The sequence below is a fragment of the Lichenostomus cassidix genome, chromosome 1, assembly GCF_008360975.1.
Source record: "Lichenostomus cassidix isolate B80296 chromosome 1, HeHo_3.0, whole genome shotgun sequence".
Classification (NCBI taxonomy): domain Eukaryota; kingdom Metazoa; phylum Chordata; class Aves; order Passeriformes; family Meliphagidae; genus Lichenostomus; species Lichenostomus cassidix.
Genome location: NC_139479.1, coordinates 71,077,938 through 71,092,663, shown reverse-complemented (window position 1 = coordinate 71,092,663; position 14,726 = coordinate 71,077,938). Strand labels below are relative to the sequence as shown.

Here is a 14,726-nt window from a genome sequence, read left to right as displayed (position 1 = left end):
TGCCTCAACAACCACCAATGCCTTTGCAGGCAGGCAGTGATTTGGGTCAATGCACAGTCCCTGAACAATTTAATCTTGGAAAACAGTAATAAGCTCCCAGTCGTTGGGCAAGCAGGAATGGATTTCCCCACAGCCACAACTGGCATGATGCAACCAACAACTTACAGTGTGGGACCTGCAGCTGGGGGAGGAAAGGTGGGAACATGCAGAAGGCCTTAGATTGGTTTACAACAACTTTGTAAGCAATCATTAGAGAACATAACCCCAGGGCTCTAAGCCAGGAATACATTATGCCAAAAATTACAGAAGTATTTGAACACCTTCCTTCTGGGTATTCTGCAAACTGTGCTTTGCTTGGTCTCTCCCCAGGAGAAATGCCTGTGTAACACAGCATCTTACTTCCATGGACCATTTCCCAAGCATGCACATTTGTGCTATTTTTTTTTTAAACTCTTCAACTTGAGTTAAGCAAGAAAAGTTCAAAGAAATTCATGGATCTGGTCAGCTCCCTACCGTGATGTCAACTGGCCCTTTGTTAAAGTAGGTATTCGTGTAAGAACGAATGAGATTTTACATTTAAACTGATAGATTATATAAAATTATATATAATTATATAGAAATTATTATATAATATGAAATAGATATATTAAATGAAGGAAAAATTAAGGCCATGCTTTTTTGCTTACTTCCCAGATGTTCTTAAATACTGAAGGGCAATTTTGTGCTGGGTTCAATCTTTGCTGAGAGCAGGCACTGCTAGATGTGATCCTGTTCTCATTCTTCCCTTACATCTGATCTAACACTCACATGGGCAGAAGCTGAGTTTGAGATTACTGTTGGCAAGGACAAACTAGAAGAGAAAACAAAAATAATTAGACTTTCAGTGCCTTGGCAAATGGAAGAAATCCATCGTAAAACTGCACAACCACTAGATCCTGTGCAAGGGAATTGGTGAAACAGCCCCCAGTTAAACTAAATAAAGCACAACACAGAACCAACTATAGTCTGGCAATTTTGCTTGTTTTCAGGTGATGACTGTCTCTTACAGAACTACAGCATTTGCTACATAATTAGCTACTGTTTATCCAAACTGCACTTCCTCACAGGCCAATGCTGTTGAAGAGATAGACCCCACAACAAACCAACATATGAAATTTAAGTTCTTTTGCATCATTCTGACTTTGACATGTTATTAACTTTAGTGTGCAGCAGGACAAGCATTTCTCCAGCAGCAACACTGGCTTAAGAGTTTTCTCCACCTGCAACCCCATGGCTACATCCTTGGTTGTTCCAGTATGTCAGATGGCCACACAGCCACCTGTCCCACCCCCCACACTGCAGCAGATTGCACAGGATTGCATCCAGGTGGGTTTTTAATATCTCCAGAGAAGGACACTCCACTGTCTCTCTGGGGAGCCTGTTCCAGTCCCTACACTTCTGTCATTTCCCTCCCTTGCTCCCGATACTCAAACTACTGCTTAGGCTGTCCTGAAACCTAAAAGAATTCCAAAGGTGAAGCATGGCAAACTAAAACTAGTTTTTGTTTTGCTGCTGTGATTATATCTATCTCAGAGCAATGCGTTGCCTGTAAAAAATTAATGCAAATACAAACAACAATATTATGTGTATTAGGGTAATATTGTAGGCAAGAAAAACAAATCCAACAAGTACAACTTCATTTCTAGATTCCAAAAAGTCTCATACCTCCATCATGTCATAATAGCTTGAGTAGACCAGAAGATTTTAAGATTTCAATTGTGATATTGAAGGTAATTTGTATCTCAAAATATTAATCAAATCCCTTTTGTATTAGTTAATGAAAAGTAGCAGATATATTAATAGGCAAGCAAAATGATGCAAGTGGCTTGCAGTGAAAACCCCAGCAGTGGTAGGTACAACTCCGCAGTTTCCTCATGGAGGAAAGCACAGTGGAGTGATGGGTTGTTCCCAAGTTTAGGTAAAAGACTTCTCCAAGTCCTTTTGCAAGTTTTGTTACTCGAAGGCAGGGACAATACAGCCAGGACTGGGAGAGTAGTGCTGCTTGTTCAATTTCATGTTAAAACGGTGTCTGGCTTGCATGAGGGCAGAAAAGTAGTCATCAAGAGCTGCGGAAGGAGAATGCAGGCTGTGAAATCCCTCCTGTTCAGTGCTGGTAAATCTGTCTGGTTGAAAGAATCTTGCTCTGCAGCAAGAATACTTTGTACCTTTCCAAAGCCCCGAAATTCTGGAACCAGCATTCACCCCCCACGTAGTTTTAATCTATGAAATAGCTGGAAGCACATGTGGTCTTCACTCTCTGAGGAAGATGGGTAGAACAAGTAAGTGTTCTTATAGCAGACACCAAGCATTTGAGACACATTTATTTAGTATACAAAAGTATTAACCAGGCTCACAGACTGACACATTAATACGTACATGCTTTTAAACAGAAACTAGCATTTTCAACGACAGTGTACTCAGGTCAGAACTAGTAGAAAATCACCTTCTCCAATTAATTTGATGTACACTTATCCTGGAAAATGACTGTAATAGCAGGGAAAAGGCACCTTTACTTGTTAAGTTTTAACCAGGACAAGTCTGTCTAAGCAACTGAAGAAATAATTGTGGGCATCTCTAGATGTTTGCATATCCTGAAGACTGAAAAAAAAAATATAGAGCTGAGCTCAGAAAAACATCCACTTATCCCCATCTCCTGGGACAGTCTCTCCCTTCTGATGTGTTGCACATTTGCCCTCATATAAATGACAGAATTTCAGCCATCAACTGAAAGACGAATGGTACGAGCAGTTCTGGAGTCACTTAGAGGAATAGCTGAAACAGCAAACTGGCCCAAACAGCTCTAAGAACTTCATCTTGGTTAGCTACTACAGGGGTAGATGTGTGTATTTAGAAGTGACACCAGCACTGAAGAGAATACACATGGCAGGAGCAGGAGAGGAAGCAATCACCTACACGGCTGCCAGCAAATTCTTCCAGCAGTTGAATACTCACATAATTTGTATCAATTGCACATTTTCAAATAACTCACAGTGGAGCCAGAGTCGCCTTCCTGGGGCTACAAAGAAACCAGATGCATAGCACCTGATACTATGTTGATGCATAGTAAGAAAGAAGCTGCACGGGAAATGCCTGTCTGCCAGAGAGGTAACAGTCTGATGCAGGAGGTACTCTGCCAATATAAAAAAAGCCTAGTCTCTGTTGAAGATACCAAATCCCGTTGAAGTACTAGACTTCAGCCTCAGCCCTGAAACAATGTAGAGTCACCAGAACAACCAGAGATATCCACTTCTTCGAGCAATGTACTGGATTTTCATTTTATTACACCCTAACTGCACTCTCTAGAGCCTACTGCAAATGCAATCCTACACAACAAACAACAGAAGTACTAGCTTGTATATGAATCTCTGTTCCTCTCTGAAGTGTAATATATTTAAAAACCCACAATACATTTTGCCAATAACGTCAATAGGAAATTTAGCACAAGTTGTTAGTTCAAACAAGTTTATCCACATCACGGATAAAGAATTTTTCTCTATTAAAAAAAGCTTTTTCTTGGTATGGTTCTTCCTTCCCACCAGTGTTTCCTTTTGCTTTTTGAACTTGTTATGATTTGGTGATAAGATCCACAAGTGTGAAACAGTTTCAACATAGTCTTCTGTTTAATTTCAGAAGTTTGGCTTGAAAACTCCTCGATATCCTCTGAAAATATACCCAGATGAGTTCATGAGCTTATTTCAATTGTATTTTGAATTAAAAGAAGACAAATATTGAACACTTGTCTTTTTTATCTAAAGTGAGATTACCCAAATGGATTCCAACTCCCAAGTATAGTAAGATACCAACTTTTATAAGTCTCAGTCTGGGTTGATCCTTATACATTCCTTGTACCTGCTATTTAAATAATCTGTACAGACTCTAGGTTTAACATACAATCAACAAGCATAAAATATATTGCATTGAATCAGGAATACCTACAATTTGATAAAGTTGTCATAAAAACTTCTTCATATTCAAATTGATGGTGTTCTTTATAAAACTATTATTCAATTGTTCTAAGATTACTCATACTTATTGTAGCTCTGTATTTCAAAGAATTTTCTGTTTGTCAAAACAACTGTGAAATCAGTTCCCACTTACTTTCCTCCAAACTCCTTCGTTTTATTGCCTAAATTTACTCTGAAAGCATTCACTGGTGTTTTGATTGCCACAAAGCAAAGTATACTTACAGATAAACCTACAGTAAAGCTCTGCCTTCCTTTTTTTTTTTTTTTTTCTTTTTAAATTTGGGGGGATCCAAGCACACCATCAACTATAATATTTGTTCTTAACAAACAGGTAGTCAGATACCAAGATACCATGCCAGAACCCAGTTATTTAGTCACAAAAGCAAGAGCTGTTCTGATAGTTGAAGAGCAAGCAGCTGCATTAATTTCTAAGTGCATTAAAGACTCTTTGTAGTGCCTACAAATGAAATTACTTCATTAAATTTGTAAAATGTAATCATACCTGTTCTCTTTGTTGTAGTAATTAGTGGAATCACTTTCATATCTTGCAGTTTTTCCTACCTTGGTCTCCATTTCTTTGGTGTTAGAGGAGTCTACCTTATGATTATATTGAGAAAGAATCTATAGGAAACATCAAATGGGAATAAAAAGAATTATTTAAGAACTCCAAACAGATTGATACAGATAGAACTAGGCCCTTTTAATTCTAGTATTTTGATGCTAAAATTAGTTAGGGAAAAAAAAACATATTAGCTAACCTTTAGAACATCATCTGTTATACTTGTTATTTCTGGAGGTGGAGGAGTATTGAGTAACTGGTCATAGTGTTTCAGTTTGGGAGGAGAAGGGTCCCCAAAATGTTTAAGATACTCATCAGAGCTCGCAGTAGAAGGAATTCTATCTTCTTTGTATTGTGTATCTTTTGCATCATTCTTTGTCACGGACTCAATCTTTCCCCCTGGCTCTACCTGCTGCTGCAAAAGAGGTATGAAATGCCTTCAGTTAATTTACTTATGTTAGGTAGAGTATTTAGTAAATGTTCTTACAGAATTATGATTAGAAAGAAATTTTACAGTGACATAAGAAAAAATAGCATTGGAAAAGAATCCCAAGCTGAAGTTTTAAAAACTGCTTATGGCAAAGCATGTGAAAATGTACATAATTGCTATTTACTACCTTAGCTTCTGCTTTTAGCCATCTTGTTTGAAAATCTGGACACTGTGGTGTTGCTGCATGACTGGGAAGAGGCAGTTCCTTTGTCTCTGGTGACTTTGATAATACTGTATTATTTGTTTTGGAAGAGGCCTTCACGTCAGGAGTACAAAATACAAATACCATAGGAGAAGCCATCCAGTCAGCTGCTATTAAGGGTGAGTGAAATAAAAATAAAATTATATGCATACACACACACACACACACATATATAACTATTACTAGTTTCAGTTTCTAAAAATCTGTATCATTTTAGTTGATATCTTGATCCATCCAAATTACAGTATTCCTTAAAAGCAGCAAATGCAAAATAATGTAGTCATTCTAGTCCCACTACTGAATACAGGTGAAGAAACCCAACTTAAATCAGCATTGCTTTACCTTCTAATTTACCTAATTGTCACTATGTTTGTCCCAAGATTTTTACAGATTTTTAAAACAACCTATTTCTCCTCTCAAAGATTTAGTATCACTCTTGAAAGTCTTAAATTACCGTCTTGCTAGCCCCTTTCTTTCCTGTCTTTAAACACACCTAACGGATATTCTCAGAAAAAAAGGCTAAGTTGGCAAAACAATATTTTTATTTCAAAAAAGGATAAGCTGCAGTTACAAAATGGTTAATTCCTCTACAAAATTCCAGTTGGATATGAGTACAAGGATGAGGAAAGATTTACAGGGAGTGAGAAACTTTCCCATAGAAGCCATTAACATTTTTAGACATTCATACTCATGCAATGACTGGGCCTGAATTAACTATATTTAACCAGAAACACAATTTAAGTCTACCATGTGTTTACAACACATTTACACACACATTCTATAAAAGTGGATATTTATATTTATTTCACATATTTTTAACTTACCATTCTCAGCTCTCATTCTTGATTTTGCTGCAGGAGTAACCATGATTTCCCTGACTGTCATTTCTGGCAAATTTCCTCCATTATCATCTCTTTCAACCAACCTGAAAACCAAATCCCCAGTTAGCTCTCAGGTATTATAAAGAAGTCACAATTAAAGAAATATAGCCACTCTGATCACTTTTCTAGTATTCATTTGTGAATATGCAAGTAAAAAATTATCTTTCTCAAATATGAATTTTTTATAGATTTTTTCATCTATGATTCTACTGCAATTTGTAATATGCAAATGTTTAGTCTAGCCACAAATTATCAAATACACTGAGACTGCAATCCAAGGCATTCAGAAAAAACCAAACCAAACAACCAAAATAGTGCCCAGGGTAGGACAGATGCCCCTAGATGGTCAATTTTGTGTTAGGGGTTTTATTTTGAACTGCCTGTTGCCTATGAAATTCTAAAGAACAAGAAAAAATATTTTCTGCTTTTAAATGAATAAGAGTCTTGTGAATACTAAAAGCTTTTTAATTGAATTTTTAAGTTTAAATAATAATCAAATCAAATACTTAACCAAATACTATAGAGCTTTAAAGTAATTATATAACTATTTAAAAGGACAAATCCCAAAATTATTTTAAAAGACTATTTAGTGATTTCAAAGTGACAAGCTATTTAATATCAATTCCATAACACTGGAAACAGAAATTTATAAAAATATTTTTCCTATCCAAGATATTCTGGTGGAAAAATGGCATATGCAGTTAAGACAGTAACAGGCAAAAAGTGGAAGCTTACCTAACTTACACACAAAACTGTTCTTTCAAGAAAATTATTCAAAATGTTAAAAAAATTATCTTAACTATGATAACCAGATTTAGAGCAGCTCTACAAAATGTCTAAACTTAAAAAAAACCCCCAGTAAACAGTGTAGGCAGTATATGAAGCAGTATATTTCACTTAGATGAACACATCTCAAACTTTGAGTTAAATAAAAAAGTGGCTTTTCAAGTCAGTTTTGTCTTTGAAATTTTATAGATAGTTGAAACCATATGAATTTAATTTTTACAATGAGTGGAACCAGTAGAATTTTCAAAGTGGTTTTCATGCATATGACCTCGTTTTCCAAACAATTTCTCTAAATATCAAATATTTAGGTACTGTCAGCTTTTAAAATGGAACATATTGCTAATACCAACTATAGAAACATGACCTATAAACTAGGTGCTTTATACCTCACTGCTACAATTATTTTTCTTTATAATTAGGACAGCGAAAATCTAGAGAAGCCTTTTCAACAGAAGACTGGAGCAAAAGCAGCAAACTGTTCGTAAGGTGGTGCTTATTTAAAAGACAATACAATGCTTCTATAAATTTACTCAATGCTTTACAAACCTGGGGTTTTTTTTGTATTGCTAAAGCGTCTGAAACCTTTAAACTGCCTATATAGTATCTATGGAAGACAAGCCCAGACCCAAATCCATGGTTAAGGAAGGCAACAGATCACATTGTGTTTTCCCCTTTGAAAATGCATCGTGTATGGAAGATTCTTATGGTGCAGTCAAGGAGCACATCAGATGTATTTCATGTCAGCATTAGGCACTGTAATGGGTATGTGAAAACATGTAGAGAGTTAAATAACACAGGGCCAACCAGCTGAGAGACAACAATCACTCACCTGAAGACAAATAGAAGGGCAATAGCAGCAAGAAATTAGTACAGCAAGAAGAGAATACAGAAAATTCGGCAGACAAAATCTGAACTTCAGGAACTTACTTTTTGATTGTCTGAGAAGTCTTATTAATAAGAGACATTGTGTAATCTTCATTCATACACATGGTATGTTCACTAATGCCAAAGTGTTCAAGTTTTGGTGTTGCACACTCATAATCATCCATCTTTAGCTTACATTTTGGTGTTTTGGGCAAAGCACGGGGTGTTCGCAGTTTTAGTGGAGTTTTGATCTTTGAGTTGAGTGCAGCATTCTTTTGTTGATGTGCATATGACGTGTGCTGTGCTTTCACTGCACTCCAAGGCCTGGAGAAAGCATATTGTGAAAGACCAAAATCAGAAAGCTGGGGGTTAGGCAGTGGGTCTTCGGGCAACGGTGGCTTCTCAGTACAAGCGGAAAGATTAGACACAGCATTTGCTTTTTCTTCGTCAGATTTATTCTGGATAGATGTTGCTGATTCACTGTTAACTTCTTCCTCCTCTTCTTTTTAAGAAAAGAAAAAAAAAATATGTCAGAAGTTTCCATTCTAAGAATTTATAAAAAAAATTGGGACATCTCCTCAGTATTCAAAATTTTTTACTTATTGTAAAAATAGGTTCCTTCTTTAAAGTACTGAACCTGAAGCTACAACAGATATCAAAAGCTTGTATTAGGCTAAGCTATAAATATAAGTCACATATTTACTGAATTTCACTCTGCTGGCAAATACTATTTGTAGGGAAAATGAAATTCAAAGATTTTTACACAAGTGTATTTTTCTCCCTGCATGGAGATAAAAAGGTTTTTGGGGAAAGAGCAAAGGCTCCACACAGTACTATAATGCTCATTATTCAGAAAAATAGTATTGAAGAAAGGTTATGAAGCAGCAACTAAAAACTTGTGATAGAAGACAGCTTTTTATATAACAAGAGTCCACTGCAAAAATAGGTAAATGTGTAATTTGTACACTTTTGAAGTTAGATAAACCAAAACGTTTGTGAATTTCTGCATGATATAGTAAGTGAAGGGCAATGAATCTGGTGAAGTGTCTGGAGCACAAGTCCTGTGAGGAGCAGCTGAGGGTGTTCAGCCTGGGGAAGAGGAGGCTCAGGGTGGACCTTATTGCTCTCTACAACTGCCTGAAAAAGGAGGGTGTAGCCAGGTGGGGAGTTGGGCTCTTCTCTCAGGCAACAAGTGACAGGACAAGAGGAAATAGTCTTAAGCTGTGCCATGGGAGGTTTAGGTTGGACATCAGGAAGAATTTTTACACAAAAAAGGGTGATTAGACATTGGAATGGGCTGCCCAGGGAGGTGGTGGAGTCACCATCCCTGGAGGTGTTTGAGGAAAGACTGGACGTGGCTCTCACTGCCATGGTCTGGTTGTCTTGGTGGTGTTCAGCCACAGATTGGACTTGATGATTCAGAAGTCTTCTCCAACCTAATTGATTCTGTGAGGTGGGTAGGGGGAGGGAGGCTATTTAAAGTACTATACCTTCTGGTGTGCAGTGGTATTATGTATTCAGAAACACTTAGCTTAAAAATACCACTTAAAAATAATTTAACCTTGTAGCTCTGTTTGGAGAATTCTTTAAAGGCAAAAAGACTATAGGAAGAAAGGTACTACAAAAACCAGAGCCTTCTACCCTATCTGTGTAAAACAGCTATAGCAACTCAACTAGGACATGAATATGGTTCATAACTGTAATTTTGTTCTTTGTAATGACTAGATAATGCTCAGGGAAGGTTAAGACCCTGTCAAAGGGTTTCTGAAGACTGACTGGGCCCTCGATACCAAAAGGAGTAAGTATGTGTAGTAGTGACAGATGTAGTACTTTCACTCATTTGGCACATCTGGATTTCTCAGACAGGTGTGTGTGTATTTTCTGACTGGATTAAGGACTGCCTTACCCTCCAACAATCAAGCTACTACTGCTTGTCACACACCACCTAATTCCTGTGCATATTTTCTTGTCCCATTTGTGCTGCAAAACAGACATGTTAAGATTTTCTCTAAGGTGATTTAAGTTAATGAAACCATATATATGAATACAAACCAAATGAGGTGCACCTACAATAGTTTCTCACGCATGAGAAGCTGAAGCAGCTTAATTCACTGGGTTATAAAAACATGCTTGCCAACATATTTTCTGAGTAAAATTATTACTGAAAAAACCCCAAACCAAACATACACTAACCTAAAAGCATGTCAGAAGATCTAACTCCAAGTGTTTGTATTTTGATTTACTCTTATGGCACCAATCACAACAAAACCTTTTACCCTCTGGATATTATTAGAAAGCAAATAACATAGATCTACTTGATCCCTTAATTAATAGAAATATACATGTAGCTAAAGAGAAACATTTTTATAAAAATGATACTTTTCTTCACATACTGCATTGCCAAGAAATATTACCTGTAGAGTCTTTGACATGTGGTTTGTAGCCATATTTCTCAAACAGCTCTCTTATTTTTCCAAGATCTGCTGCATTTCTTTGCATCAGTATTTCACTTGCCTTCATAAACTCATTAATTGCTTGTTTTTCAGAAGAACTCTTATCAAGACTGGCACTAACATCTTCCTTTGGGGACAGAGAGGGGGAATGAAACATAGAAATACTGGTTTTCAAATCATCACATGATAGTTGTTTACACACATTTTGGGAGTAAGTATTTGACTGCAATTCAGATGAAGATAAGCAGCAAAATTAGATCTTTTCAATACCTGGAAACTATCAGGTATATATACATACAGAATATCAGGAATATATACGGCACAAATGTATAAAACCTTATAAAAGTTAAACTATGATGACAGCTCATAATATGATAACTACTTACTGGTAATCTTGCATAGAAAAACATATGCTTTTACTCCAGAAAAATATGAGATAACAGGAATTAGTTTGGACTCTTACTCCATATGTACAAAGAACTAGTGCAGAGCAGAAAGTAAACCTCGCATTTATACCACTTAATTATTTCTATACTTGCTCATTTCTATAACCCATTATTCCTACTTCTGTATAAGAAATAGACAACATTTTCCACAAGTTTAACTGAATGGCTGAAGGTACTGAAACTTCTGTGGAGATTGATTTTATTCTAAAGGCTGGTCATGGAAAACAAGCAAGCTCAAGTTTGCTGGGAGCTGCTCCTCCTAAATCACACTCCTCACACCCTGGCACAGCTACAACTTCCCTGTAACCTTTGTTCCCTGCTTACCTGAGTGACAATAGTGACTGCAAACTAATAAACATTGCTAAAGCTACTTTGAGTCACAAGTTTTAGGGCACTACCCCTATATCCATGGCCATTATGAGGACTTATAGGTGAGTAAAAAGAAGGGTTATAACTGCTGACTAACAAAGTTGAATTGTGGCTTAATGAACAAAACACAATCATCAGTTTATGGAGCATGCACATAAATATAATTTTTCAAGAAAGAAGTGAGTTAAGATACTACCTTCTGAGTCTTGATTTCACGATGGAGGTCATGCAAGACTGTTATTGGAGATTCATCTTCATAGTCTTTGAGATGCATGTCCACATAAAAGAGTTTGGAAAATAAAAAAAGTGTCTTAGTGTTTTAGCATGCAAGTAACATTCTGCATGGGAATGCAATTTCCTGTATTAGCAGATGAGAAGCTGGACATAAGCTGTCAGTGTGCACTCACAGCCCAGAAAGCCAATCTTGTCCTGGGCTGCATCCAAAGCTACATTGGCAGCAGGGCAGGGAGAGGATTCTGCCCCTCTGCTCTGCTGAGACCCCACCTGCAGTGCTGCATCCAGATCTGGGGTCCCACCACAGGGAGGACATGGACATGGAGCAAGTCCTGCTGAGGGCCATTAAGAATATTAGAGGGATGGAGCACATCTCCTACAAGGAAAGGCTGAGGGAGGTGGGATTGTTCAGCCTGGAATAGAGGCTGCTTCAGGATGAGCTAATTGCAGCCTTCCAGTACCTGAGGGAGCCTACAAGAAACGTGGAGGAGGACTTTTTACAAGGGCATATAGTGACAGAACAAGGGTGAATGAATTCAAATGAAGAGAGAGCAGATTTAGGTTAGCTATTAGGAGGAAGTTCTTTGCTATGAGAATGGCGAGGTTCTGGAACAGTTTGCCCAGAGAAGCTGTGAATGTCTCATTTCTGAAAGTGTTCAAGGCAGGGTTCATGGGACTCTGAGCAACCTGGTCTAGTGGGAGGTGTCCCTGCCCATGGTAGGGTGGTTGCAACTAGGTGATCTTTAAGGTCCATTCCACTCCAAAACATTCTATGTTTCTATGATACTAGAGATGTGAGAGTTGTACATTAGAGAAAGAGAGTCAATACAGAGAAAACCAGAGACCTAGTACCTGTTGAGTACCTTGGACACCAAAAAACTGCCCTTTGTACAGTGTGTTAAACTGCATCGAGAAACTGCCCAGGCTTCCACTTTAATGTCGCAGCTAATACTGCAGAAATGAATGTATAGCAGATATTAATAAAACACGTAGGTCCCTGGGCTGTCAAGAATTACCTGTGTTAACATTTTATCCTTGAAGAGCTTATAGGAAATTTAAAAAAAGTGATATGGACACCAGTGAAAAACACGTATCAGCAGAAAACGGAATTGTCCCACCGTGTTTGCCCGTGGGCAGATGCACTGCTCACTTACACAACGCAGCAGTCGATACCTTTCTCCGCTGGAAACCAAGGCTAACGCAAACGGTGTGGAAGAGTTTGCTACTGCGTGACTAGACACAGCACAGAGATAAACACAGTTGGAAGCCTGAGCTATCTGTGCAGACAGAGAACACGCCCTACAAATATTTTACTTTATGGATCCACGCAAAGAACGAGAAGCAAGAGCGCGATTCCCATTTCATCCCGGGCATCCTGCTTTTCTCCGCGACAAAAGCTCAGCCTCACACCCACAAAGGAGCTCAGAGAGACAGCGATACGAGGAGAAGCCAAAGCAATTCCCAGCCGAGCAACTTCCCGGGCTCACCCTGGGCCCAAAGGCACTCCCGGAGGAGCACCGGGGACAGCAGCAGGCGGGAAGGCAAGCCGAGCAAGGAGCCCCGGGAACGACCGCGAAGCCCCGAGCGCCAGGCGTGCGGCCATGGCCTCGGGCTGCGCTTACCCGCGTCCTCCCGGCGCATGGCCCGCTCCAGCTGCTTCACCTCCTTCTCCACGGTGAGCGCCAGGTCCCGCAGCTTGCCGAAGAAGCCCCTGGTCACGTCCATGGCTCCGAGGCGGCACGGCGGCGGCGCTGAGGGGAACGGAGCGGAGCCGGAGCCGAGCCGCGCGCGCCACTTCAAACCGCCGCCAGCGCGAGCCCCATTGGCGCCGCCGGGCCCCGCCCCCGCCTCTCGCGAGAGCCGCGCTCTGCCTGCCGACCGCCAGCCCGCCGCCATCTTGGCTCCTCAGCGAGCGCCGCAGCCGCCGCGGGAGCTTCCCGGTGAGTGGGGGCTTTGGAACGGGAGCTGGGGCACGAAGCAGCAGGGTCCCCGCAGATACCCGCGGCTTCGCCTCCAAATCGGGCCGTGCAGCTGCACGGTGGGGGAGCGGGGTGGGGTGGGTTCTGTGAGCGGCAGCGCTGGTTCTGCTGTGGTACAAGTGCTGGGGTGACTGACTTGGTCACAGCGCCAAGGCTGACAGGTCACGAAGCGTTTGGACAACTCTCAGGCACATGGCCTGGCTCCTGCGGGTGTCCTGTGCAGGGCCAGCTGGACTCGATGGTCCTGGAAGGTCCCTTCCAACTCCGCGTATTCTGGGATTCTTTGAAGCTGATTAAATCCAGTTTAATGAGAAACGGGGGCGTTTGGCGTGTTTGGGACTGATGAACAGGTTCACGAAGAGCACGTGGGTAAAGTCTAAACGTCATTCCGCCTTTCTTCCCCAATTACACCCAGTGTTGTGTCAGAGTCTGCTGGTGCCTTCTGCATACGCCACTTGGTCTAATTCAGGATACTGTGCTTTCTCTACCAACCACATTTCCCTCGGTTAGAATACAAGATCAGTTAATATCCTAATAAGATTACAGAGAGACTGTAGTCCAAAACCTAATGCCGAGGAAAGGCCAGATTTGGATCGAGAATAAAAAGGTGTAAATACTTTGTTTTGACAACACAGTTATTCGAGGAGGCATCAATGAAGTGAACCCTTTGTTCCTGAGTATCTGTGACTGAATTTTTCTTAAATAATTTATGGAGGATATGCTTTAATTGCATATGAGTGTAACTGAACACATTCTTCAGGTACATAGATTTCAGTTCCCCTTTTCTGACTTAAGTTTCCAGTACATCTGGCCTTGTGCTGCCCTGCGGTGTTTGATGGTTTGTGAGTTTCAGGTTCTGAGCTTGAACCTTCAAACCAGCCAGCGAAAAGGCAGTGGAGTGCTTGCAGAGCTTTTTGGTTTTCTTGTCAAAGTTTTATTTTTGTCCCTAAGGTAATAAGTATTTTGTATTTCTGCTTATGTTTTAAGGTATAATGTTTTTAACAACAGTATTACTGCGGAAGAGAATTCCTGGAAACCAATGGATTGGCAAGTACAGGCGACCAAGACGCATTACTGATTCAATGAAGCAAGCAATGATCCGAAGGTTGGAAATTGAAGCAGAGAATGAATATTGGCTGAGCCGACCTTACCTGACACAGGAGCAGGAATACAAGCACAACACAGAAGAGAGACGTGCAAAGTGGGAAGCTTTCAAAAGCCTGAAACAAACGAAGTTTCCTGAGCACAGATACATCAGCGATCACTTGAACCACTTAAACGTGTCAAAGAAGTGGACATGTTGAATAGTACAGCACATTTATATTTGGCGTGGCATGCACTACCCTAGGATCTGCTCTTGTACCTGTTATGGTAATTCACTGTAACTAGTGGGGGTGACAAATAAGACTTTGCTATGGTGTATAAAATACAACATTAAAAGTAGTCCTGTGGAACAGCA

General features: G+C 39.8%; 2 protein-coding genes across 8 annotated transcripts; one reads left to right on the top strand and one right to left on the bottom strand.

The window, feature by feature from the left end:
* Positions 1 to 665: 665 nt before the first annotated feature.
* Positions 666 to 13,122, bottom strand: SKA3 (spindle and kinetochore associated complex subunit 3). 6 transcript variants are annotated; one of them, XM_085062967.1, is made up of 9 exons: positions 12,911 to 13,052; positions 11,251 to 11,315; positions 10,201 to 10,366; positions 7,850 to 8,285; positions 6,080 to 6,180; positions 5,181 to 5,365; positions 4,763 to 4,978; positions 4,507 to 4,625; positions 666 to 850 (listed from the first exon to the last, which is right to left on the bottom strand). In XM_085062967.1, exons 1-9 carry the CDS (start codon positions 13,011 to 13,013, stop codon positions 775 to 777), a joined length of 1,467 nt encoding a protein of 488 aa, XP_084919093.1. In that variant the 5' UTR covers positions 13,014 to 13,052; the 3' UTR covers positions 666 to 774. The 6 variants fall into 6 exon arrangements, with proteins under 6 accessions (XP_084919093.1, XP_084919100.1, XP_084919087.1 ...); XM_085062974.1 differs by having other exon boundaries at positions 4,763 to 4,975; positions 7,850 to 8,288; positions 12,911 to 13,046; XM_085062961.1 differs by having other exon boundaries at positions 668 to 850; positions 5,181 to 5,362; positions 7,850 to 8,288.
* Position 13,123: 1 nt separating this feature from the next.
* On the top strand, positions 13,124 to 14,726 carry MRPL57 (mitochondrial ribosomal protein L57). Of its 2 annotated transcripts, none has more exons than XM_085063078.1 (2): positions 13,124 to 13,228; positions 14,255 to 14,726. In XM_085063078.1, the coding sequence occupies exon 2, from the start codon at positions 14,260 to 14,262 to the stop codon at positions 14,569 to 14,571; it is 312 nt and encodes a 103-aa protein (XP_084919204.1). In that variant the 5' UTR covers positions 13,124 to 13,228; positions 14,255 to 14,259; the 3' UTR covers positions 14,572 to 14,726. The 2 variants fall into 2 exon arrangements, with proteins under 2 accessions (XP_084919204.1, XP_084919210.1); XM_085063084.1 differs by lacking the exon at positions 13,124 to 13,228 and adding an exon at positions 13,421 to 13,636.